Below are 24,077 nucleotides of genomic sequence, written 5' to 3'. Positions count from 1 at the left end.
CTTAGGTGTGAACATTTTTGTGACCATGCTATTATAGATTTCAGGTCACAATAATGCAGCACAATGATCATATTCAATTTCCTTCAGCATCTAAAATAGATAACTGTCCTTCATCAGCATTATTTTCATTAATGTAACCCTGCCAAGTGAAAATATTTTAACTTCACAGAAAATAGTGCAGAAATACACCAATTTAAGCAATCAAATTCAAAATGTGCAGGAAAGCCTGAACTCTGACTAGATAATTTCTTTTGTTAGCTTTTGGCTTCCTCTTCACTAAGTTGCAATTTGCTGTTCTGTGTACTTCGGGTTTTTGCTTGTGAAATCAAAGTGAATTATTTAAGGAAAACATAAATCTTAAATTATAATATATTCCACTGCAATGCATCTGAATATCCTTGCCATCAAAGGTCAGTGGATTATTTTTAGATTGCTTCAGCTGGTGTCAGATCAATATCTGTGTAAGTTCCATGAAAGGGCACATACATAATTTCATCTGCCACCACTTTAAGAAGGTGCTGACCTTAAACAAGGTCCTGTGTAACTGATCAACTGGATACCCATGATCCCATGGCCCAATTCAACAAGTGGGAATTCTAGAAACATCCTGATCAATATTTCTTAACCATCAAACAACCAAAGACACTTAATGCTTTCTCTCAGAAACAGAGTCAGATATATTATCACTGACATATGACACTGAAATTTGTTGTTTTGCAGCAGTACAGTGCAATCCATAAAACTATTGCAGGGTGCAATAAGAATATATTAAAAAGCACAAAAAGATAGCAAAGTAATAAAGCAGTGTTCATGAACTTTGAGAGTGCATCTTCAGGCTCCTGTGCCTTCTTCCTAATGGTTAACAATTAGACAGTATGTATTCGATGGAAAGGATCCTCTATGATGGATGCTGCCTTCTTGATATCCTCGATGGTGGAGAGGCTAGTGCCCATGATGGAGCTAGCTGAGTTGACAACCGTCTGCAGTTCTTTCTGATCCTGAGCATGCCGCCATTGTTAGCGATTATTGAGAAATTTACATTTAACAAATGACTTTGGCTACCAGTCTTCACATCTGAATACGTATTGTGAGGATTTAATTTGGAGTGCAGCTCTGAACAATGGGTTCCCAAAAGCCATGAATCCCAGACAAGACAATGCAGATTAAAATTAATTTGGATGTCAATAGTGTATGCATGAATTGAGAGGTGTGAAGTTTGTGGAGAAGGCATTGTCCATACATTGTAAATATGGGTTTGTCCTTTGATGTTTAGCACATAAAATATCGAGTTCCACGTTGGGCCAGCAGATCTTTTGAGCAAAAGCTTGTACCTGCTGTACCTTGCTTTGTTGAATAAAGAAACTGCTTTGTATCTACCACTTCTTTTCTCCAGTAACGTTATTCGTACAACAGTCTCTATATTAGACAGTGATGCAACCAGTCAGAATGCTCCACACAGTATATATGTAGGAATTTGCTGGTTTTTGGTAATATATCAAATCTCTTCAAACTCCTTATGAAATATAGCTGCTGGTATGACTTCTTCATAATGGCATCAATAAGTTCAGCCCAGTATAGACCTTTTGAGATGTTGACACTCATGAACTTGAAGTTCTTCACACTTTCCAATGCTGACCTTGACACAGACAATTCTTCAAGAACCTCCCGGTGAGGACTGCTCTGTGTTCTCCCGATCTCACCTACTTGACGCCCACAGTTAATTCGTTAGTCTTGCTGACACAGAATGCAAGATTTTTGTTGCGACACTACTCAACCAGCCAATCTATCTCACTTCTGTTTGTATGTGAATCCATCATGGAGGGTCCTTTCCATCCAAGACATACTCTCTTCTCGTTCACCATTAGGAAGAAGGTAGAGGCGCCTGAAGATGCACTCTCAAAGTTTAATGATTGGCTTCTTCCCCTCTGCCACTAGATTTCTAAAGGTTCATGAACACCACCTTATTACTTTGCTCTCTTTTTGCACTTTTTAAATGCATTCTTATTGTAACCTGCAATAATTTTTATGGATTGCACTGAGTTACTGCAAAACAGAGAGTGAACCCTTACAAGGCAGAAGATCCAGATGGAGTACCTGGTAAGGCTCTGAAAACCTGTGCCAACCAACTAGCAGGAGCATTCAGTGACATTTTCAACCACTCACAGCTACGGGCGGAAGTTCCCACTTGCTTCAAAAAGGCAACAATTATACCAGTGCCTCAGAAAAATGTGAGCTGCCTTAATGATTATTGCACATTGGCACTCACATCTACAGTGATGAAATGCTCTGAGAGGTTGGTTATGACTAGACTGAACTTCTGCCACAGCAAGGCCCTAGACCCATTGCAATTTGCTTATTGTCACTGTTACATACCCCATGGGTATCTTGTGACTGTCCTATGACCATGATGTAATTGAGTATCTTGTGAGCTTGATGTAATTGTCTTGTGATGGTGGGGTGATGTAATTTTCCCACCAGTGTGAGGTCACATGATATAATTTTCCTGCCAGTGTGTGGTCACATGATGTTATCTTCCAACAGGTATATAAGGGGAAACCCCCGCTGTGACGCAGTTAGTTTGGGGTAGTTCGTTAGTTAGTTTTGCTGTGGATTCGTCTTATGACACAGTTTCGTTTTTAAAGTGGAGTTTCTACTTTCTATTGTAAGGAGCAAAAACTATTGTGGCAGCAGTTTCGCCAATCGCTGCTGGTTCTGGTTTGTTGCATCTTTGATTTATCTTTACAGTTGTGTTGGAGAGTGAAAACTTTACCGAAGTACGGGAACCTGAAGGATTGAGTAAAGTTGGAGTCATTCAGTGGTTTTATGAAGGACTGATCTTATTGAATCTTCGTTCAGGGATAGTGACCTGCATCTGAGATAACCCCTGCAAGATCAGGAAGGTTTGTGCAGTGTTCACTTTCCAGCAGCAAAATGGTCAGTTCCTTTAAGCCGTTCTATTTCCTTCGTTGTAAATCCTTTGGCCAAGGCATCTCTCAATTGTGATCAGCAGATTCGACATTTTTTTGGAGGAGTTGCAGTAAAGTCTCTCCTTACTCACAGTATAAATCACTTGGACTTTCGAATTTACCACTTTAAGACTGTGTTCAAATTTACCACTTTAAGACTGTGTCCGAATTTACCACTTTAAGACCGTGTCCGAATTTACCACTTTAAGAACTATTCCAGAGTTTGGTTGTTTGTTAAATTGTCGTATAGCAGTTAACTTCTGGTTAAGTTAGTCATTTGTTTACTTTTCACTTTTGTTGAGCAGAGTTTAATAAATGTTTAGGTTTGTTTATAAAACCTGACTCAATTCTATATTCATTGTTGCTGGCCACATAACACCACAATAGGTCAATGGTAGATGCAACCTCAATGGCGCTCCACATGGCCTTAGACCACCTGGACAACACAAACACCTATGTCAAGATGCTGCTCATTGACTATAGCTCAGCATTTAACATCATCATTCCTACAGTCCTGATTGAGAAGTTACAGAACCTGGGCCTCTGTACCTCCCTTTGCAATTGGATCCTCAACTTCCGAACCGGAAATCACAATCTGTGTGTATTGGGTGATAACATATCCTTCACGCTGACAATCAACAAAGGCATATCTCAAAGGTGCATGCTTAGCTCACTGCTCTACTCTCTATATACACAGCTAGGCACAGCTCAAATACCATCTATAAATTTGCTGATGATACAACCATTGTTGGTAGAATCTCAGGTGGTGACGAGAGGGCAAATAGGAGTGAGAGATCAGCAGGAGACGCTCATTGAGTGAGCACTGTTTCAGATTCGATCCATAACCTTTACTTTTCTTAACCAATGATCACCCTTATTTAACTTACTTTTACCTACACCAAAAGATTCTTGCTACTTTTTTGGACTTATCTTTAAGAGTTTATTGTGAATTTTTGAAGAAATGAGTACAGAAATGGCTCTTAGATCTAAAGGGCGAGAACCTGGGAAGGATCCTAACGGGAACGGAAAGACGAAAAAGACCGATCCTAAGCGCACTGAATTGACTTATGAAATATTATTGGAGGTTTTAAATGAAAAATATGAAGAACAACGACGAATTTTTAAACAAGATATAAAAGCTTTTCAAGATTATATGGATAAGACAGGTTCAGTAGTTAACCAGCAGCAAGTTCTAATCGCAACTTTGCAAGAGGACGCTCGGAAACGAGATTTGATAATTTAAAAACTAGAGCAGAAATTACTTTCGACGATTAAACAGGTGGAAACACTTAAAACCAAGCGTGTCGACTTTGAGAATCGGTCCCGAAGACAGAACTTACGCATACTTGGTCTCCCGGAAGGTATTGAACAAGGGGACCCCTTGAAGTACTTTGCTCAACTTTTAAAGGATGCATTCCCTTCTGTATTCCCAGACAGTCCTCCGTTACTTGATCGTGCTCACAGAATTATGCATCGTTCACCAAGTACTTCAGCTAAACCACCAGTTGTAATTGTCTGATTTCACTATGTGCATGTTAAAGAGCAACTTATTCGCGTGGCTCGGCGTGTTGGGATGGTTAAGTTTCAAGATCACAACTTTCGATTAGTGGAAGATTTTAGTCCAGAAGGCAAGGCTTCTTTTTAAACCTCTGATGTCCGAATGTTATGAGAAAAATCTAAAACCTGCGCTCTTATACCCTGCAAAGCTCAGAATATCTCCTCCGAACGCACCATGGCGAGTTTTCCTTTCTACATCTGAAGCAAGAAGCTTTCTGAATGAGAACTTCCCTACTGCTATGGATTCTCATCTCTAATAAATGAGTGATTTTGATCGTGTAAGATGGTTTTTGTTTCCATAACCAGATTTTGTTTCTGGCTATTGGTGTAGGTTTACTCTATGTTTTATACTCTAATTAAAGTTTTTTTTCAACATACTAATCTTTTTATTTTACTTACTTCAACTACTGTACTTTATCTTTGGTCATTATTATTAATCCTTCGAAGGTGAATTTTTTTTACTAAGATGGCGGTTTCTACTATAAAATATTTTTGGCTTTTTTTATGCATTTCTTATCACAGTTTAAATTTTTTTGGGTTTGTTTGGGTTTTAACCCTATTTATAAGTTACTAGTGATCATATTCTTTGTTTTTTTTACTATCAATTATATTAAGAAGTTTGGTTTTAGTATAGTGATTATTATTTTCTTAGAGTTTGGGTGGATCTTTTTTTTTTATCCTTTATATACGGAGTTGTCTTCTGCTGATATGGGGGTAGATTTAGTTTTATCTGTATTTTTTCCCAGCCGTTTCTTGGCTGGGATGATCTTTTTTCTTTTTCTTTTTGGGTGGGGGGAGGTGGGTTTTTCTTTCTAAATCTTATGTTCTTTACTTCAGTTTGTTTTAGTTTCTTCATTTGGGCTGATTTTAAACTACTAAAATGTCTGCGATGTTGTCAGTTCTGGGTCCGCCCCTTATTTTTGTTCCTCTTCCGGGTACATGAGTTCATAATTTGGTTAACCCTTTATATACCAAAGGGTTGATTTCAGAAATAGGGCTCAGACCATTAATTTTGTCTCTTGGAATACTAATGGCTTAAACCATCCGATTAAACGGAAAAAGATTTTCAAAGTATTCCAAAGACTTAATGCTCATATTATTTTTGTACAAGAAACTCATGTGAGGAAAGAGGACAATTATCGCTTTTTTAGGTTTTGAAGGGATCAACAGTACCATTCGAATTCGAATGCTAGGGAGTTTCAATTTTTATTGACTCCTCTATTGCATTTGTCCAACACAATATCTTTTCGGATCTGAGTGGTAGATTTTTGTTAATTACTGGCTTACTTTTTAACAAAAAGGTTGCTATGTTTAATGTTTATGCTCCAAATGTGGATGGTCCCGATTTTTAAGTCCTTTTTTACTTCTCTACCTAATCTAAATGAATATAAGTTAATAATGGGTGGTGACTTTAATTGTTGTCTAAATCCTTTGTTGGACAAATCTATATCTACTCAGACTTTACCTAATAAGTCAGCCACTTGTATTAACTCTTTTTTGACTGATAATGGATTTTTTGATATTTGGAGATTTCGGCATTCTAAGGACAAAGAGTTTTCATTTTTCTCACATGTTTATCATTCCAACTCGAGAATTGATTATTTTTTTGTTGACTCTTGTTTTATTCCATCGGTAATTGGTTGCAATTATGATATTATAGCCATCTCTGACCATGCTCCATTAAAACTTCCTATTAAATTTACGGATTCAGCTTTTAGTGCTAGACAATGGCGATTTGATTCTACCTTACTGCAAGATCCAGATTTTATTAAATTTATGAAGGAACAGATCGATTTCTTCTTTTCAACTAATTCCACGGATGCTAATTCTTGCGGAACACTTTGGGACACTTTTAAAGCATATATATGTGGACAGATTATCTCCTACTCTGTTGGGCTGAGAAAATGCATTAAAAAGGAAGCTCTTTTATTGGTTGATAAAATTAAAGAGATTGACAAGAAATATTCGATTACTCCTAGTAAGGAGCTTTATAAACAAAGGGTTGAACTTCAAACAGAACATAGTTTATTACTTACATCTTCGATTGAAAATCAATTAATGAAAACCAGATCTGATTTTTATATACATAGTGATAAATCGGGTAAAATGTTAGCTAGTCAATTGAAGAATGCTTTGGTTAAACGTCAAATTACTAAAATCCGTCAGCAGAACGGGGATCTGACAGTTAACCATGATGAAATAAACAAATCATTTCAAGATTTTTATACCTCCCTGTATCATTCCGAATTCCCTCATGATCATAATACCATGTGTGATTTTCTTGGGAAATTGAATTTTCCAAAATTATCACCAGATGATCTTTCAATATTAGAAACTCCTATTATGGATGCAGAAATTAAAGGGGTTATTTCCTCTATGAATTCTGGGAAAGCACCAGGTCCAGGTGGGTATACAGTAGAATTTTTTAAATGTTTTTCCACTTCTCTTTCTCCTTGGTTATGCAGGGTTTTTGAAGAAGCAATTAGATTGGGCAATCTGCCATAATCTTTTTATAGAGCTTCCATTTCTTTAATATTGAAGAAAGATAAAGACCCTACTGACTGTGCATCCTATAGACCAATATCTTTATTGAATGTAGATTCCAAGATCTTTTCCAAGTTACTGGCATCGAGGCTGGAGAAGGTATTACCCCAAATTATTTCGGAAGATCAAACTGGTTTTATTAAAAATCGCTATTCTTTTTTCAATGTTAGGAGATTATTGAATATTGTTTATACTCCTTCACATAGCACTTCAGAATGTGTCATTTCATTAGATGTGGAGAAAGCATTTGATAGAGTTGAATGGTCATACTTATTTAATGTGCTTGAGAAGTTTAATTTTAGTCTGACATTCATTTCCTGGATTAAACTGATATATCATACTCTAGTAGCCTCAGTGCTGACTAACAATCAAAGATCTCCCTTTTTTCATTTATTTCGGGGTACTAGACAAGGCTGTCCTCTTAGTCCATTATTATTTGATATTGCTTTAGAACCCTTGGCAATTGCTATCAGAGAATCACAGAACATTTTTGGCATTAATCGTGGGACAGATATACATAAGCTATCATTATATGCAGATGATTTATTATTATTTATTTCTGATCCTGAGAAATCCATTCCTGCAGTTATATCATTGTTGGCTCAATTTAGTGTTTTTTCCAGGTATAACTTAAATCTTAATAAGAGTGAATTGTTTCCTTTAAATAGACAAGTTCCAATTTATGGAAATTTACCTTTTAAATTAGTTAATGACTCTTTTATTTACTTAGGGATTAAAATTACAAAAAACTATAAGGATTTATTTAAGGTTAATTTTTTTACCCTTAATCAATCAGATTAAATGTTTGTTTACTAAGTGGTCACCAGTATCTTTATCTCTGATAGGTCAGATTAATGCTATTAAGATGGTTATTTTACCCAAGTTTTTATATATATTTCAAGTGGTACCAATCTTTATTCCCAAATCTTTTTTTGCTAATGTTGATTCAAAAGTTTCCTCATATATATGCCAGAATAAAAATCCTAGGTTAGGTAAAATTTATTTACAGAAGGCAAGGAAGGAAGGTGGATTGGCATTGCCTAATTTTAGATTTTATTATTGGGCAATTAATATCCGATATTTGATATGTTGGTTAAAGGATTGGGATTTATCTTTCAGCCCTCATTGGGTGAACCTGGAAATTAAATCTGTACAAGGATTTGCACTGGGTTCTATTTTAGGGACTTCTCCTCCCTTTGCTCTTTCTAAATTGCCGAAACGAATTGACAACCCGATAGTTAAACATACTTTACGTATATGGTTTCAATTTCGGAAATTTTTTGGGTTGACTCAGTTTGTTTTAAATATTCCTATTGTATCCAATTGCTATTTTTATCCTTCTATTATAGACCAAGCTTATTCAGCTTGAAAGACTAAAGGATTACTACGATCTTCCGATTTATTTTTGGATAATTGTTTTATGTCTTTTGAACAATTATCTAATAAATATAATTTGCCTAGATTTCTTTTTTTTTAGATATTTACAGATTAGGAATTTCTTAAATACTGTAGTTCCTACTTTTCCAAATTTTGTGTCTTCAGGTATTTTGGAGAATTTGTTTGAACTAAATCCTTCTCAGAAAGGGCTAATATCAAAACTTTACAATATAATTATGAAGATACGTTCAGAGTCCTTCTATAAGATTAAAAATGATTGGGAAAGAGAACTTAACCTTACTATCCCTATTGAGAATTGGGATAAAATTCTTCAATTAGTTAATACATCATCTATATGTGCTAAACATTCATTAAAGGTTGTGCATAGGGCTCATATGTCCAAGGATAAATTGGCTCATTTTTATTCCTATATAAATCCTATTTGTGACAGATGTCATTCTGAGATAGCGTCTTTAACTCATATGTTCTGGTCGTGTCCACTTTTGGAAAAATATTGGAAAGACATTTTTGTTATTATTTCTGCGGTATTGAACATTGACTTACAACCTCATCCTATTACTGTAATTTTTGGTTTACCAATGATGGACTCACTTCATTTATCCTCTTCTGCTTGTCGAATGATTGCATTTCTTACATTAATGGCTATAAGATCTATTTTGTTGAATTGGAAAGAAATTAATCCTCTTACCGTATTTCATTGGTTTTCTCAAACTATGTTATGTCTAAATTTAGAAAAAATTAGAAGTGTTGTATTCGATACTTCTATTAAATTTGAAAAGATATGGAGACCATTTATTCAATATTTTCATATGATGTAATATGACCCTGTTCCAAGCCTATTTGTTTTTCCAGTTTTGTTTTTATATATGTTGAGAGGATCGGAGTTAATGACACTGATGATTTTGTATTTTTGTGAGATATTATAAACAGCCCTTTTTTTCCATTTTTTCTTTTTCTCTTTTTTTTCTTATTAGTTATTAGATTCATTTTTTTTGCATAATTTTTTTCTTTTTTTTTAAATATATTATGATATACCTAGGTTTGCCTTGTTTATTTGTAAATTGTATCGTCCATGATTTGGGAATACTCATTTATACTGTAACCATTGCTTATGTATTCTTTCATGTTTAGTTGAAATGCGTATGTTTGTAATCCCATTATTTATGTATCAATTTTATTTTGTTGATATTAATAATAATAATAAAAAGATTGAAAAAGAAAGAAAGGAGTGAGGTATGCCAACTAGTGGAGTGGTGCCTCAGCAACAACCTGGCACTCAATGTCAGTAAGACGAAAGAGCTGATTGTAGACTTCAGGAAGGGTAAGACAAAGAAACACGAAAGAGCTGATTGTAGACTTCAGGAAGGGTAAGACAAAGAAACACATACCAATCCTCATAGAGGGATCAGAAATGGAGAGAGTGAGGAGTTTCAAGTTCCTCAGTGTCAAGATCTCTGAGGACCTAACCTGGTCCCAACATAGCGATGTAGTTATAAAGAAGGCAAGACAGTGGCTATACTTCATTAGGAATTTGAAGAGATTTGGCATATCAGGAAATACACTCAAAAACTTGTACAGATGTACCATGGAGTGCACCCTGACAGGCCGCATAACAGTCTGGTATGGAGTTTTGGGGGGGGGGGGGGGGGTGGGGCGGTCTACTGTACAGGACTGAAAGAAGCTGCGGAGGATTGTAAATCTAGTCAGCTCCATCTTGGGTACTACCCAGGACATCTTCAGGGAGCGGTGTTTCAGAAAGGCAGCATCCATTATTAAGGACCTCCAGCTCCCAGAGCATGCCCTTTTCTCACTGTTTCCATCGGGTAGAAGGTACAGAAGCCTGAAGACAAACAATCAGCAATTCAGGAACAGCTCCTTCCCCTCTGCCATCCGATTCCTAAATGGACATTGAATTTTTGGACACCACCTCACTTTTTTTAATATACAGTATTTCTGTATTTTGCACATGTTTAATCTATTCAATATACACATAATGTAATTGATTTACTTATTTATTATTATTTTTATTTTATATACTTTTTCTCTTCAATATTATGTATTGCATTGAACAGCTCCTGCTAAGTTAACAAATTTCACGTCACAAGAGATAATAAACTGATTCTGATTTAATGAATCTGGTGAAAGCTTCAGAGGCTGGAAGACAAACAGGGGAGTAGTCTTCAAGTCTCCAAATAATAATGGTAATGTAGGGGTAATGTATGTAAACAAGAAAATAAAGATGCTTATAGCAAAAATAGAATAACCCGAGGTGACTTCAATTTGGACAAACCAAACCAACAATAATACTATAAAGGAAGAGTTTATGGAATCGGTACTGATTTACATTTTGGACAATTATGTGGAATAGTTAACTAGGAAACAAATTGTTTATATGAGGGTAGAGTTAATAAGCTTGCATAATACTCTTTCAGGAAAAGCAACCATAACTTGATAGAATTCTTCCTTACAATGATAAGTGAAGCAATTCCATCAGGAAATCAGAAAATAGTTAACTCAAATCCTATTAGTTTAGTATTAGTGTGGTAACTTCTTGAGTCGCATGAATTATGCAGAGCACTTGTAAAATATCAAGTGAGTTCGACAGAGTCAATACGGACTTCTGGAAATCTGATTTTTTTTTTGAAGATGTTACTGGTGGAAAAGATATGGAAAAACCACTGGATGTGCTGGACATTAATTTTCAGAAAGACTTCAATAAAGTAAAACATAAAGGGTTAGTGCATAAAAATGAAATACATAGCACTAGAAGAAATGCATTGGCATGAATGAAAGGAAACAGAGAGGATGCTTAGAACAAATATATGTACAGGGGCTAGGTAAAATAAGACCTGGAGTACTGTGTGCAGTTTTGGTCTCCTTTCCTCAGGTAGACATACCGTAGAAAGAGTACAACAAAGATTCATTACACCTATTCCTGCGATGGCATGAATGCTATACAGAGAACAATTAAGTCAATAACTTTTGCATTGACTAGATCTTCAAAGAATTCGTGGGGATCTCACTAAAACATAACATTCTGATGGGCTGGTTTCTTGCAAGAGATTCAGATGGAGTGGTGAAGAATATTTTTTACATTCCAAGGGTGATAAACATAGGAAACCTACAGCACAATACAGGCCCCTTTGGCCCACAAAACTGTGCCAAACATGTCCCTACCTTAGAAGTTACCTAGGGTTACCCACAGCCTTCTGTTTTTCTAAGCTCCATGTGCCTATCCAGGAGTTCCATGTATAGATATAAGGGAAAGTTGATCATGATGATTTACAGCCAGTTGGTGTTCATGTACTGTTGTTGATAGCTTCCTACCAGTATGTCCAATATAACAATATGTCGCAGTTGGTGCATGGAGTTTTGTAAACGTTCATTCTGTCTGTCGTAGGTGGGGGGGGGGGGGGTCTTTTATTCTTGATAGACATTGGTGTAGTGTGGCTGTAGGTTTGTGTGCTACTGTGATGTCAAATGGTCGTAGAAATCTATTGGTCATTTCCAATACAGAATTCTATCAACAAGCACATCAAAATGAACCCAATTTACATCTCACTTCAGTGTCAAGTTGTCAGTCCACAGCCAAGAGCCAATTCACACCTGATTACACACGTCAATCAATGAGGACAATTTTAATCTTACAAAACAGTAGACTAGCACAACCCAGACAACATTTAACACCTAATCGGATTTTAACAAACCAATTGTGGATTACATAATCAATAACCAATAGAAATGGCACATATACCCACACACACACACACACATGAACAGACTAATGACAGGACACATAAAAGACGAACAATGTAGATCACGCAGATTTCACTCGAAGTTGCACTGATGATGTTGCCGAGCTAAGTAACAAAACGTCTGCAAGCTCAGCGAGCTACTCAACAGCAACATCATCCTCAACCCGAGCTACAAATCTTTTCCAACATTATTGAACTTAACTTGATGAAAGATGAGAGGAAAGCTGAAGGGAAAATAATCATGCATTCTGCAGGGGGCTGGAACCAATATTGTAAAGAATGGTGGAGAAAGAAATCTTCATCACATTCGGAATGTACCTGGGTGAGCACACGAAAAGTACACAAGATGTAAGGTGGAAATAACCCAAGTCTAATATGACCACAATGGCAGATTGTGCTCCTTCTGTGCCATACTCTTCTATGATTCTAAGTTTACTGTACCAAGAAGGCCTGATTACAATTCCCAAGCCACGTATAATACCAGAAAACTTTCAATACTTCTGGGTGAATGATAAAGAATTTAAATGAAGAATTTACCACAATTGCTAAGTTGTTTATAGCAATTGTTAATACCACCATCTTGTAACTGAAGGACTACCTTTGCTGATGTAACAGAAATCATCTAAAACCTTCAATGTATCAACGCCTTTACAGTCATATAGCATGGAACACTGGCTTATCTACTTAGTCACAAAATATTAGAAGCATCCCAATAAACTATTCTTGGTTCTGGAATTTCAATATTAAAGTCTTTTGCATCCCTCTCTTACTTGAAAAAAACATTTATTTTTTGACACTATTCCTTATATATCCCTCTGTCCACCTTTGATTATCCTCACTTCCAAATGTTTTTAGTGTTCCTTGTCACAGACAATACAGCCTCAAAAAGCTGCAACCATGGTTACTTCATGGATAGTGAGCTAATCAGAATGAGACTGCCCTTGCAGCATACCGCATAAATTAAGGAGCATTTACTGTTATTTCATTAATTAGTTTTATAAAAATCAATAGATGGTCTTCTCTAAATTTCTATATTGTCTCAGAGCTGATCATAATGTGATTCACATGCAGCATTTTCCTTTGAAATGCAGTGATCAATTTGCATTAAATTTAGTAATACAACTGTAACATGGATTTATAGCTTTGAAAGAGAGTAGATCATAGAATGGAAGCTCATGAGTATGAATCAAAGTGGCAGTTCCCTATATCCTCAATGAAATGTGATTAATTTACTTTATAATTTCCTAACTGCTGCATCACAATGTAATGTTATTAAATTCAAAAACATTTACCGTAAGTTATATGTTCTGAGATTCCTCTGACGACGTTTAGTTGCTCGAAGTTTTACAAATGTTCTTCCCGTTCGATCAAAGACGCACATTACAGTTATGCAGACACTCAGGATGACAACCCAATTACAAGCTACAATCCCTAGAAGTAAAAGAAAGTGAGAAAATCAATGTAATTATATTACTGAACAGTCCTAGATTGTTGAGATCTAAAAATTATAATTTTGCTTTTATTCATTTGTTTCTATGAACTTAAGAGTTACTGGGTGGCTATAACAGTGCATTATACATCAAGTTTCTGCTAAGCATTTCCTCATTTTGCTTCCATTTACACTATTCAGACCTAGAGTTATGCTCCATTGCACCATGTAATTTACTGAGTGAGTTAACAATCAATAATATAGTGGAATAGAAAAGTTTTACTGCCAAGATAAAAAAAAAGTTGTTTCCTCTGCAACCATTTTGGATTTTCTAAATCCATTTATGGTAAGCAGACAGCAATGCTCCTTTTTTTATCGAAACATAGAAAATTTACCACACAATACAGGCCCTTCAGCCCACAAAGTTGTGCCAAACATGTCCCTACCTCAGAAATTACTAGGCTTACCTATAGCACTCTATTTTACTAAGCTCCATGTACCTCTCTAAAAGCCTCTTAAAAGACCCTATTGTATCCGCCTTCACCACCGTTGCCGGCAGCCCATTCCACGCATTCATCATTCTCTGAGTAAAAAACTTACCCCGACATCTCCTCTGTACCTCCTCCCCAGTACCTTAAACCTGCATCTTCTTGTGGCAACCATTGCAGCCCTGAGAAAAAGCCTCTGACCATCCACACAATCAATGCCTATTATCTTATACACCACTATCAGGTCACCTCTCAAACTTCTTCACTCCAAGGAGATAAGGCTGAGTTCACACAACTTATTCTCATTAGGCATGCTCCCAAATCCAGGCAGCATCCTTGTAAATTTCCCCTGCACACTTTCTATGGCTTCCACATCCTTCCTGTAGTGAGGCGACCAGAAGTGAGCACAGTACTCCAAGTGGGGTCTGACCAGTGTCCGATATGGCTACAAAATTACCTCTTGGCTCCTAAATTCAATTCCACGATTGAGGAAGGCCAATACACCATATGCCTTCTTAACCACAGAGTCAACCTGCACAGCTGCCTTGATCGTCCTATGGACTTGGACCCCAAGATCCCTCTGATCCTCCACACTGCCAAGAGTCTTACCATTAATACTATATTCTGCCATCATATTTGACCTACCAAAATGAACCACTTCACAGTTATCTCGGTTGAACATTTGCCACTTCTTAGCCCAGTTTTGCATCCTATCAATGTCCCGCTGTAACCTCTGATAGCCCTCTGCACTAACCACAACACCTCCAACCTTTTGTGTCATCAGCAAACTTACTAACCCATGCACTTCCTCAACCAGGTCATTTATAAAAATTACGAAAAGTAGGGGTCCCAGAACAGATCCCCGAGGCATACCAATGGTGACTGACCTCAATGCAGAATATGACCAGTCTATAACCACTCTTTGCCTTCTGTGGGCAATCCAGTTCTGGATCCACAAAGCAATGCCCCCTCGGATCCCATGCCTCCTTACTTTCTCAATAAGCTTTGCATGCCTTATCAAATGCCTTGCTACAATCCATATACACTACATCTACAGCTCTACCTTGATCAATGTGTTTAGTCAAAAAATTCAATCGGGCTCGTAAGGCACAACCTGCCCTTGACAAAGCCATGCTGACTACTCCTAATCATATTATATCTCTCCAAATGTTCATAAATCCTGCCTCTCAGGATCTTCTCCATCAACTTACCAACCACTGAGGTAAGACTCAATGCTCTATAATTTCCTGGGCTATCTCTAATCCCTTTCTTGAATAAAGGAACAACATCTACAACCCTCCAATCCTCTAGAACCTCTCTCGCCCTCATTGATGATTCAAAGATCATCACCAGAGGCTCAGCAATCTCCTCCCTCGCCTCTCACAGTAGCCTGGGGTACATCTCATCCAGTCTCAGCAACTTATCCAACTTGATGCTTTCCAAAAGCTCCAGCACATCCTCTTTCTTTATATCTACATGCTCAAGCTTTTCAGTCTACTGCAAGTCATCAGTACAATCACTAAGATCATTTTCCATAGTGAATACTGAAGTATTCATTAAGTACCTCTGCTATTTCCTCTGGTTCCATACTGTTACAAAACCCCATAACTGGGTCACTTACCAGCAAAGATAGAGAGGTCCGTTGAAGTCTGATGGTACTATTTTTAAAAGCATTTATTTGATAAAGTGGCACAAAAATAAGATTAATGCAAACATACAGATAATATATGTCGTCAATGCTAAATCTAAAGCGCGGGTATAATAATAACCAATAAGAAGTAGCTCTATCGTTATCTAGGGGATAATGTATTGTCCGATGGAAATATAACAGTCACTGTTAGTTTGTTCATGCTGCAGCGTTTTGGGTTTAGGAGAGAGGCGGTTTAAAACTTGCCCAGGTCTTTTATGATGCCAATCCTTGGAGTCAGGGGAGTGGGTTTCCCCGTTGTTAGCTAAAAGCTGTTTTCCATGGTTCCAGCCACCAGTCCCAGGCAACGGAACTGAACACACGTGGCCTCCTTCAAATGGCTTCCTGCTATTACGTGGTCGCTTAACGTTTCTTCTGGTGCATCTGGGGGGCTGTTCCTACAGACCCTCTTTTATCCTGACTCGCAGGGTCGTAGATGTCAATCAGGTTGGGGGTGATGCAATCTCTCCCTCAACCAGCCCACTTTGCCTGAGGGCGTTCACGTAGCATAGTCTCCAATCCACAAATTTGCCTTCCGGAGACAATGGTCATGTCCCGTAGCTTTACATCGCCGGGGAAACGAGACATTCCGCACGTCTCTCTCTCTCTCATTTCCTGGGCCCCCTGACCCAACCCAACAGTGATCTTGTGATTCTCACAAAGGAGGGGGTAACCCGCACCCTTCGGCCCCTCAGAGCTGTGGTACATTCATAACAATACATACTCTCCGACTGTCACACTTGATAGGTTCTATTCTTTCATGTCTTATCCTCTTGCTCTTCACATACTTGTAGAATGCCTTGGGGTTTTCCTTAATTCTGCTCACCAAGGCCTTCTCATGGCCCCTTCTGGCTCTCTTTCCTTTTTAAGCTCCTTCCTATTAACCTTATAATCTTCTAGATCTCTAACATTACCTAGCTCTCTGAACCTTTTCTAAGTTTTTCTTTTCTTCTTAACTAGATTTATTACAGGCTTTGTACAGCACGGTTCCTGTACCCTACCATAACTTCCCTGTCTCATTGGAACGTACCTATACAGAACTCTACACAAATATCCCCTGAATAGTTGCCACATTTCTTCCATACTTTTCCGAGAATATCTGTTTCCAATTTAAGCCTCCAATTTCCTGCCTGGTCGCCTCATAATTCCCCTTATTCCAATTAAACGCTTTTCTAACTTGTCTGTTCCTACCTCTCTCCAATGCTATTGTAAAGGAGATAGAATTATGGTCACTAGCTCCACAATTCTCTTCCACTGAGAGATTTGACACTTGACCAGGTTCATTTCCCAATACCAAATCAAGTACAGCCTCTCCTCTTGTAGGCTTATCTACATACTGTGTCAAGAAACCTTCCTGAACACACCTAACAAAACCCACCCCATCTAAACCTCCTGCTCTAGGGAGATGCCAATCGATATTTGGGAAGTTAAAATCTCCCATCATGACAACTCTTATTATTACACCTTTCCAGGATCGATTTCCCAATCTGCTCCTCAATATCCCTGTTACTATTGGGCGGCCTATAAAAAGCACCCAGTAAAGTTATTGGCCCCTTCCTGTTCCTAACCTCCACCCACAGAGACTCAATAGACAATCCCTCCATGGCCTCCACCTTTTCTGCAGCCGTGACACTATCTCTGATCAACAGTGCCACGCCCCCACCTCTTTTGCCTCCCTCCCTGTCCTTTCTGAAACATCTAAAACCAGACATTTGAAATAAACAATCTCGTCCCTGAGCCATCCAAGTCTCTGTAATGCCCATCCCATCATATCTCCGAGAACTGATCCACACTCTAAGCTCATCCGCTTTGTTCACAACACTCCGTGCATTAAAACAGACATATTTCAAGCCTTCGGACTGAGCACATCCCTTTTCTATCACCTGCCTGTCCTCCCTCTTGCACTCTGTCTACAAGCTTTCTCTATTTGAGCTAACCTCCTCTTCCATATTCTCTTCAGTTCGGCTCCAGTCCCCCAACAATTCTAGTTTAAACTTTCCCCAATAGCTTTAGCAAACCTACCCACCAGGATATTGGTCTCCCTGGGATTTAACTGTTAATATGGTAAGTGGTAAATTCTCATACAATAAACATTATTTACTGGCCAACATCTCATCGAGGAAAATTACTAGTTTAATCTGAGACAGAGCATCAATGTCAAATGAAGATAGAGTGAACCCTTTTGTTTATTAAGTAACCAGTATCATCTAAAATCTAATTGTTTAGATTTCAAATTGCATCCTCATTGGCAGGCAGTTACACTTGAACAACTTGCGAGTCCAGTCAATTTTACGGTTAATACATACGGAGTTACTTGTTAATTGTTAAAGTACACTCAGTGGTGAATTTTAGGTACAGTTGTACAGCTGTTCTTTAATGTGTTACGAACCCCGTAACTGGGTCACTTACCAGCAAAGATAGAGAGGTCTGTTGAAGTCTGATGGTACTATTTTTAACAGTATTTATTGGTAAAAATACACAAAAATAATGTCAATGCAAACATACAGATAATATACTTCGTCAATACTAAATCTAAAAGTGCGGGTATAATAATAACCAATAAGAAATAAGCTCTATTGTTGTCTAGGGGATAATGCATTGTCCGATGGAAATATAAAAGTCACTCAGTTCATTCGGGCTGCAGTCTTTGGTTGGAGTCAAGAGAGAGATTTTAGAAACTTGCCAGCTTTTCCTTTTTATGATGTCGATCCTTCGAAATTTCGTTGGTGTAGCCGGTCCTTTAGCTAAGCCGTTCTTCCGTGGTAAGCCCGCCAATTCCTAGGCAAAGGAAAAGGATGCACGCGAGCTCCAACGGCTGTCGCTATTAAACGCTGTCACCGGATTTCTAGCGTTTCTCCTGGTGCGTCTAAAGGGGTTGTTCCCCAGACCCTCTTTTATCCTTACTCACGGGATCCCAGATGTCAATCAGGTTGGGATGATGCAATCCCTCAACCAGCCCACTCTGGTCATTCCCTGAGGGCTTCAATGAATAGTACAGTACTCAATACACAATTCCGTCTCCAAGAGACAATGGCCGTTATCCGTGGCTTTGTCCTGCGGAGGCCAGGACACATTCCAAAACCTTGAGGATTCTCTCTCATTTCCTGGGTCCCAGACCCGAATTAATAGCGATCTTGCGATTCTCAAGAAGGAGGGGGCTACTTTGTACCCTTCGGCCCCTCAGGGTTGTGGCACATTCGTAACAAATGCAAGTATCTAATCAGTCAATAATGTGGCAGTAACTCAATGCGTAAAACTATGCAGACATGGTCAAGAGCTTCAGTTACTGTCAGGAACCAAACACTTGAATGAGGAAGAAATGTAACCTGAGTAGCTTTTGACTGCGGAAATATGGCTGGTGCCAGATGGATAGTTTGAGTATCTCAGAAACTGCCTATCTCCTGGGATTTTCACACACAACAGTCCTTAGAGTTTTACAGAAAATGTTAAGAATAACAAATCAAACATCCAGTGGCAGTAGTTTGGTGGGCAAAAACACCATGTTAATGGATCAGAGGAGATTATCCATGCTGGTTCAAGCTGACAAGATGGCAAAAATAACTCAAACAACCACATGTTATCACAGCGGTGTGCAAAGAGCACCTATGAATGTGCAACACATCACACCTTGAAGTTAATGAGCGACAGCAGCAAAAGGCCATTCTGGGTGCCACTCCCTTAGCCACTTTATTAGGTACACTCCTGTAGCTAATTAAGTGGCCACTGAGTCCAAATGTCAATCACTTGCTATTAATGCTGATGCAGATACTCAAGCAGAACCCTGTTTTTGCTTGCCCACAAGTATTTTGTCAAAAAATTCTTGCATTGTCTTCAGTTCTCTACAACATTCCAACCAAACAAATTTTGTTTCTCAACTGTCTTGGTAGCCCACAATCATATTACAGGCAGAATGTAAATAGGTACTGTCAGTGGACAGCACTGTGTACAGCTCACTTCTTATTTAGATCAAATACCACCTTCAGTATTGTAACTATACTTATTGGTCTGATGGGCATTTTTCACTGCTCATTGAAATGAGCTTTTAAGTGATACAGCAGCATGCAAAAGTTTGGGCACCCCTGATCAAAATTTCTGTTACTGTGAACAGCTAAGCGAGTAAAAGATGACCTGATCTCCAAAAGGCATAAAGTTAAAAATGACACATTTCTTTAATATTTTAAGCAAAATTACTTTGGAATTTCCATCTTTTATAGTTTCAAAATAACAAAAAAGGAAAAGGGCCCAAAGCAAATGTTTGGGCATCCTGCATGGTCAGTACTTAGTAACACCCCCTTTGGCAAGCATCACAGCTTGTAAATGCTTTCTTTAGCCAGCTAAGAGTCTTTCAATTCTTGTTTGGGGGATTTTTTGCCCATTCTTCCGCGCAAAAGGATTCTAATTCTGTGAGATTATTGGGCCATCTTGCATGCACTGCTCTTTTGAGGTCTATCCAGACTTTCGAAGATGTTTAGGACGGGAGACTGTGAGGGCCAAGGCAAAACCTTCAGCTTGCACCTCTTGAGGTAGTCCATTGTGGATTTTGAGGTGTGCTTAGGATCATTATCCTGTTGTAGAAGCCATCCTCTTTTCATCTTCAGCATTTTTACAAATGATGTGATGTTTGCTTCCAGAACTTGCTGGTATTTAATTGAATTCATTCTTGCCTCTACTAGTGAAATGTTCCCCATGCCACTGGCTGCAACACAAAGCATGATCGATCCACCCCCGTGCTTAGCAGTTGGAGAGGTGTTCTTTTCATGAAATTCTGCACCTTTTTTTCTCTAAAAATACCTTTGCACATTGTGGCCAAAAAGTTGTATTTTAACTTCATTGGTCCACAGGACTTGTTTCCAAAATGCATCAGGCTTGTTTAGATGTTCCTTTGCAAACCTGACACTGAATTTTGTGGTGAGGACGCAGGAAAGGTTTTCTTCACCTATGAGTCGGCTGGTGTGGTATACTGTGTCCGGTGCTCCTGGTGCGGCCTTTTGTATATTGGTGAGACCCAACACAGACTGGGAGACCATTTTGCTGAACACCTACGCTCTGTCCACCAGAGAAAGCAGGATCTCCCAGTGGCCACACATTTTAATTCCATGTCCCATTCTCATTCTGATATGTCTATCCGTGGCCTCCTCTACTGTCAAGATGAAGCCACACTCAGGTTGGAGGAACAACAGCTTATATTCCGTCTGGGTAGCCTCCAACCTCGTTTTCTCTAACTTCTGTTAATGCCCCTCCACCCCATCCCTTATTTATTTATCTATTTATTTATTTCTCCCTCCCTCCCTTTTTTCCCCTTTCTCTCTGCCCCCTCACAATCACTCTTTGCCTGTTCTTCATCTCCATCTGGTGCTCCCCTCCCCCTTTTTTATCCCTTGGCCTCCTGTCCCATGATCCTTTCCCTTCTCCAGCTCTGTATGCCTTTTGCCAATCACCTTTCCAGTTCTTAGTTTCACCCCTCCCCCCACCACTTTCAAATCTCTTGTTATCTTTTCTTTCAGTTAGTCCTGGCGAAGGGTCTCGGCCTGAAACTTCAACTGTGCTTCTTCCTATATATGCTGCCTGGCCTGCTGCGTTTCACCAGCATTCTGTGTGTGTTGCTTGAATTTCCAGCATCTGCAGATTTCTTCATGTTTAGGCTTGTTTAGATGTTCCTTTGCAAACTTCTGATGCTAAATTTTGTGGTGACGACACAGGAAAGGTTTTCTTCTGATGACTCTTCCATGAAGGTCATATTTGCACAGGTGTCGCTACACAGTAGAACTGTGCACCACCACTCCAGAGCCTGCTAAATCTTCCTGAAGGTCTTTTGCAGTCAAACGGGGGTGTAGCAATCCTACGAGCAGTTCTCTGAGAAAGTTTACTTGGTCTTCCAGACCTCAACTTGACCTCCATCGTTCCTGTTAACTGCTATTTCTTAATTACATTACGAACTGAGGAAACAACTACCTGAAAACGCTTTGCTACCTTCTTATAGCCATCTGCTTTGTGGGCATCATTTATTTTAATTTTCAGAGTGCTAGGCAGCTGCTTAGAGAAGCCCTTGGCTGCTGATCATTGGGACAAGCTTTGAGGAGTCATGGTATTTATAAAGCTTTGAAATTTGCATCACCTGGCCTTTCCTAATGATGACTATGAACAGGTCATAGCCCTAACAAGCTAATTAAGGTCTGAGACCTTAGTAAAAGTTATCTGAGAGCTCAAATCTCTTGGGGTGCCCAAACCTTTGCTTGGTGCTCCTTTCCTTTTTTTCACTCTAAAATTGTACAAAACAAAAATAGTACACTGATCTTGCTTGAAGTGTTGAAAAGAATGTTTCATCTTTAACTTTATGACTTTTAGAGATCAGTTCATCTTCTACTCACTTAACTATTCACAGTAATAGAATTTTTTTTTCCAGGGTGCCCAAACTTTTGCATGCCATTGTATATCATCAGGTTCTATATATGTAGAATTAAGACTTACTGTCTCTGTCTATTCCACTACTTTGACTTGCTGATTTTGAACCCATATCCTGATATAGAGATCCAAGGTCATTATCTATGTGATGACTAACTCATCATTTTCTGCACATTCATTCTGCTCATTTCAGAGAGCAGTTAAAAGTCTACCACAACTCTGTGGTTCTGGAGTCACATACAAACTAGACTAAGTTAGGACACCTGATTGGTTAAAATACTTCAGATAGGCCTTTATTAATAATCATTCAAATTTTATGTTTAGCAGAATTAAATCTAGACTTTATTTACACAATTTATCCAATTATCCAATTTTAAATTCTTGATTACAGTAGTACAATTTGAACTCAAGCCTCTTGATCTGAATTGTCAGCTCAATATTTTAACCACAATGTGGTTGCAGATGCAGAATTGATGAAAGTCACTGCACAGTCCTTGTGCCTCCTCTTCAAATGAAGAACATCCTCAGTCATGTTAGCTGATACTCCCAATTAGTTGAACACAATCTTAAAAAAATCATTGCATGGGAGCTTCATCACTCTACCATTACCTAGGTTTCTAATCTTGAATCAATGAAATTTGTCAATGAGATGCTAATCATATGAAGATACAATAAAGGAGTACAAACTGATTTTATGAAAGAAGCTAACTAATTATATAGTTAAAAGATCAGCTCAAAGCTCTGTCATCTCAATGTGAATGATAGTGGATAACAAAAGAGAACGCATAGAAACATAGAAAACCTACAGCACGAAATATAGGCCCTTCAACCCACAATGCTGTGCCAAACATGTTCTTTAGAAATTATCTAGGATTACCCATAGCCTCTATTTTTCTAAGCTCCGTGTACCTATCCAAAAGCCTCTTAAAAGGCTCTATTACATCCACCTACACCACCGTCGCCAGCAGCCCATCCATGCACTGACCACTCATGACTTCTCCTCTGTACCTACTTCCAAGCACCTTAAAACTATGCCCTCTTGTGTTAGCTATTTCAGCCCTGGGGAAAAAAGCTTCTGACTATCCACATGATCAATGTGTCTCATCATCTTATACATCTCTATCAGGTCACCGCTCATCCTCTGGTCGCCAAGGAGTAAGGGCCAAGTTCACTCAACCTACTCTCACAAGGCATGCTCCCTAATCCAGGCAACATCCTTGTAAATCTCTTCTGCACCCTTTCAATAGTTTCCACATTCTTCCGGTAGTGAGGTGACCAGAACTGAGCACAGTATTCCGAGTGGGGTCTGACCAAGGTCCTATATAGCTGTAACATTACTTTTCGGCTCTTGAACTCAGTCCCATGGTTGATGAAGGCCAATACACCATATGCCTTCTTAACCACAGAGTCAACCTGCGCAGCAGCTTTGAGTATCCTATGGACTTAGACCCCAAGATCCCTCTGGTCCCTCCACACTGCCAAGAGTCTTAACATTAATACTATATTTGCCATCATAGTTGACCTACCAAAATGAACCATCTCAGTTATCTGCATTGAACACCATGCGCCACTTCTCAGCCTGGTTATGTATCCTATAATGTCCCGCTGTAACCTCTGACAGACCTGCACAATATCCACACCCCCAACCTTTGTGTCATTAGCATATTTACTAACCCATCTCTCCACTGCCTCATCTGGTCATTTATAAAAATCATGAAGAGAAGGGATCCTAGAACAGATCCCTGAGGCACACCACTGGTCATCAACCTCCAAGCAGAATATGACCCATCTACAACCACTCTTTGCCTTCTGTGGCAAGCCAGTTCTGGATCCACAAAGCAAGGTCCTATG

General features: G+C 38.6%; 1 protein-coding gene across 2 annotated transcripts in view; it reads right to left on the bottom strand.

Moving 5' to 3' along the window:
* Positions 1-24,077, bottom strand: part of dagla (diacylglycerol lipase, alpha) — a 370,588-nt gene that overhangs the window by 118,661 nt on the left and 227,850 nt on the right. For both annotated transcript variants that reach the window (XM_059975669.1, XM_059975670.1), the window contains one exon: positions 13,513-13,651. In XM_059975669.1, coding sequence (XP_059831652.1) covers positions 13,513-13,651 — 139 coding nt within the window. The remainder of the gene's footprint in view (positions 1-13,512; positions 13,652-24,077) is intronic.

Source organism: Hypanus sabinus, chromosome 7 (assembly GCF_030144855.1).
Source record: "Hypanus sabinus isolate sHypSab1 chromosome 7, sHypSab1.hap1, whole genome shotgun sequence".
Lineage (NCBI taxonomy): Eukaryota > Metazoa > Chordata > Chondrichthyes > Myliobatiformes > Dasyatidae > Hypanus > Hypanus sabinus.
Note: the sequence above shows the minus strand (reverse complement) of the source record. Positions and strands in the feature narration are given on the sequence as shown.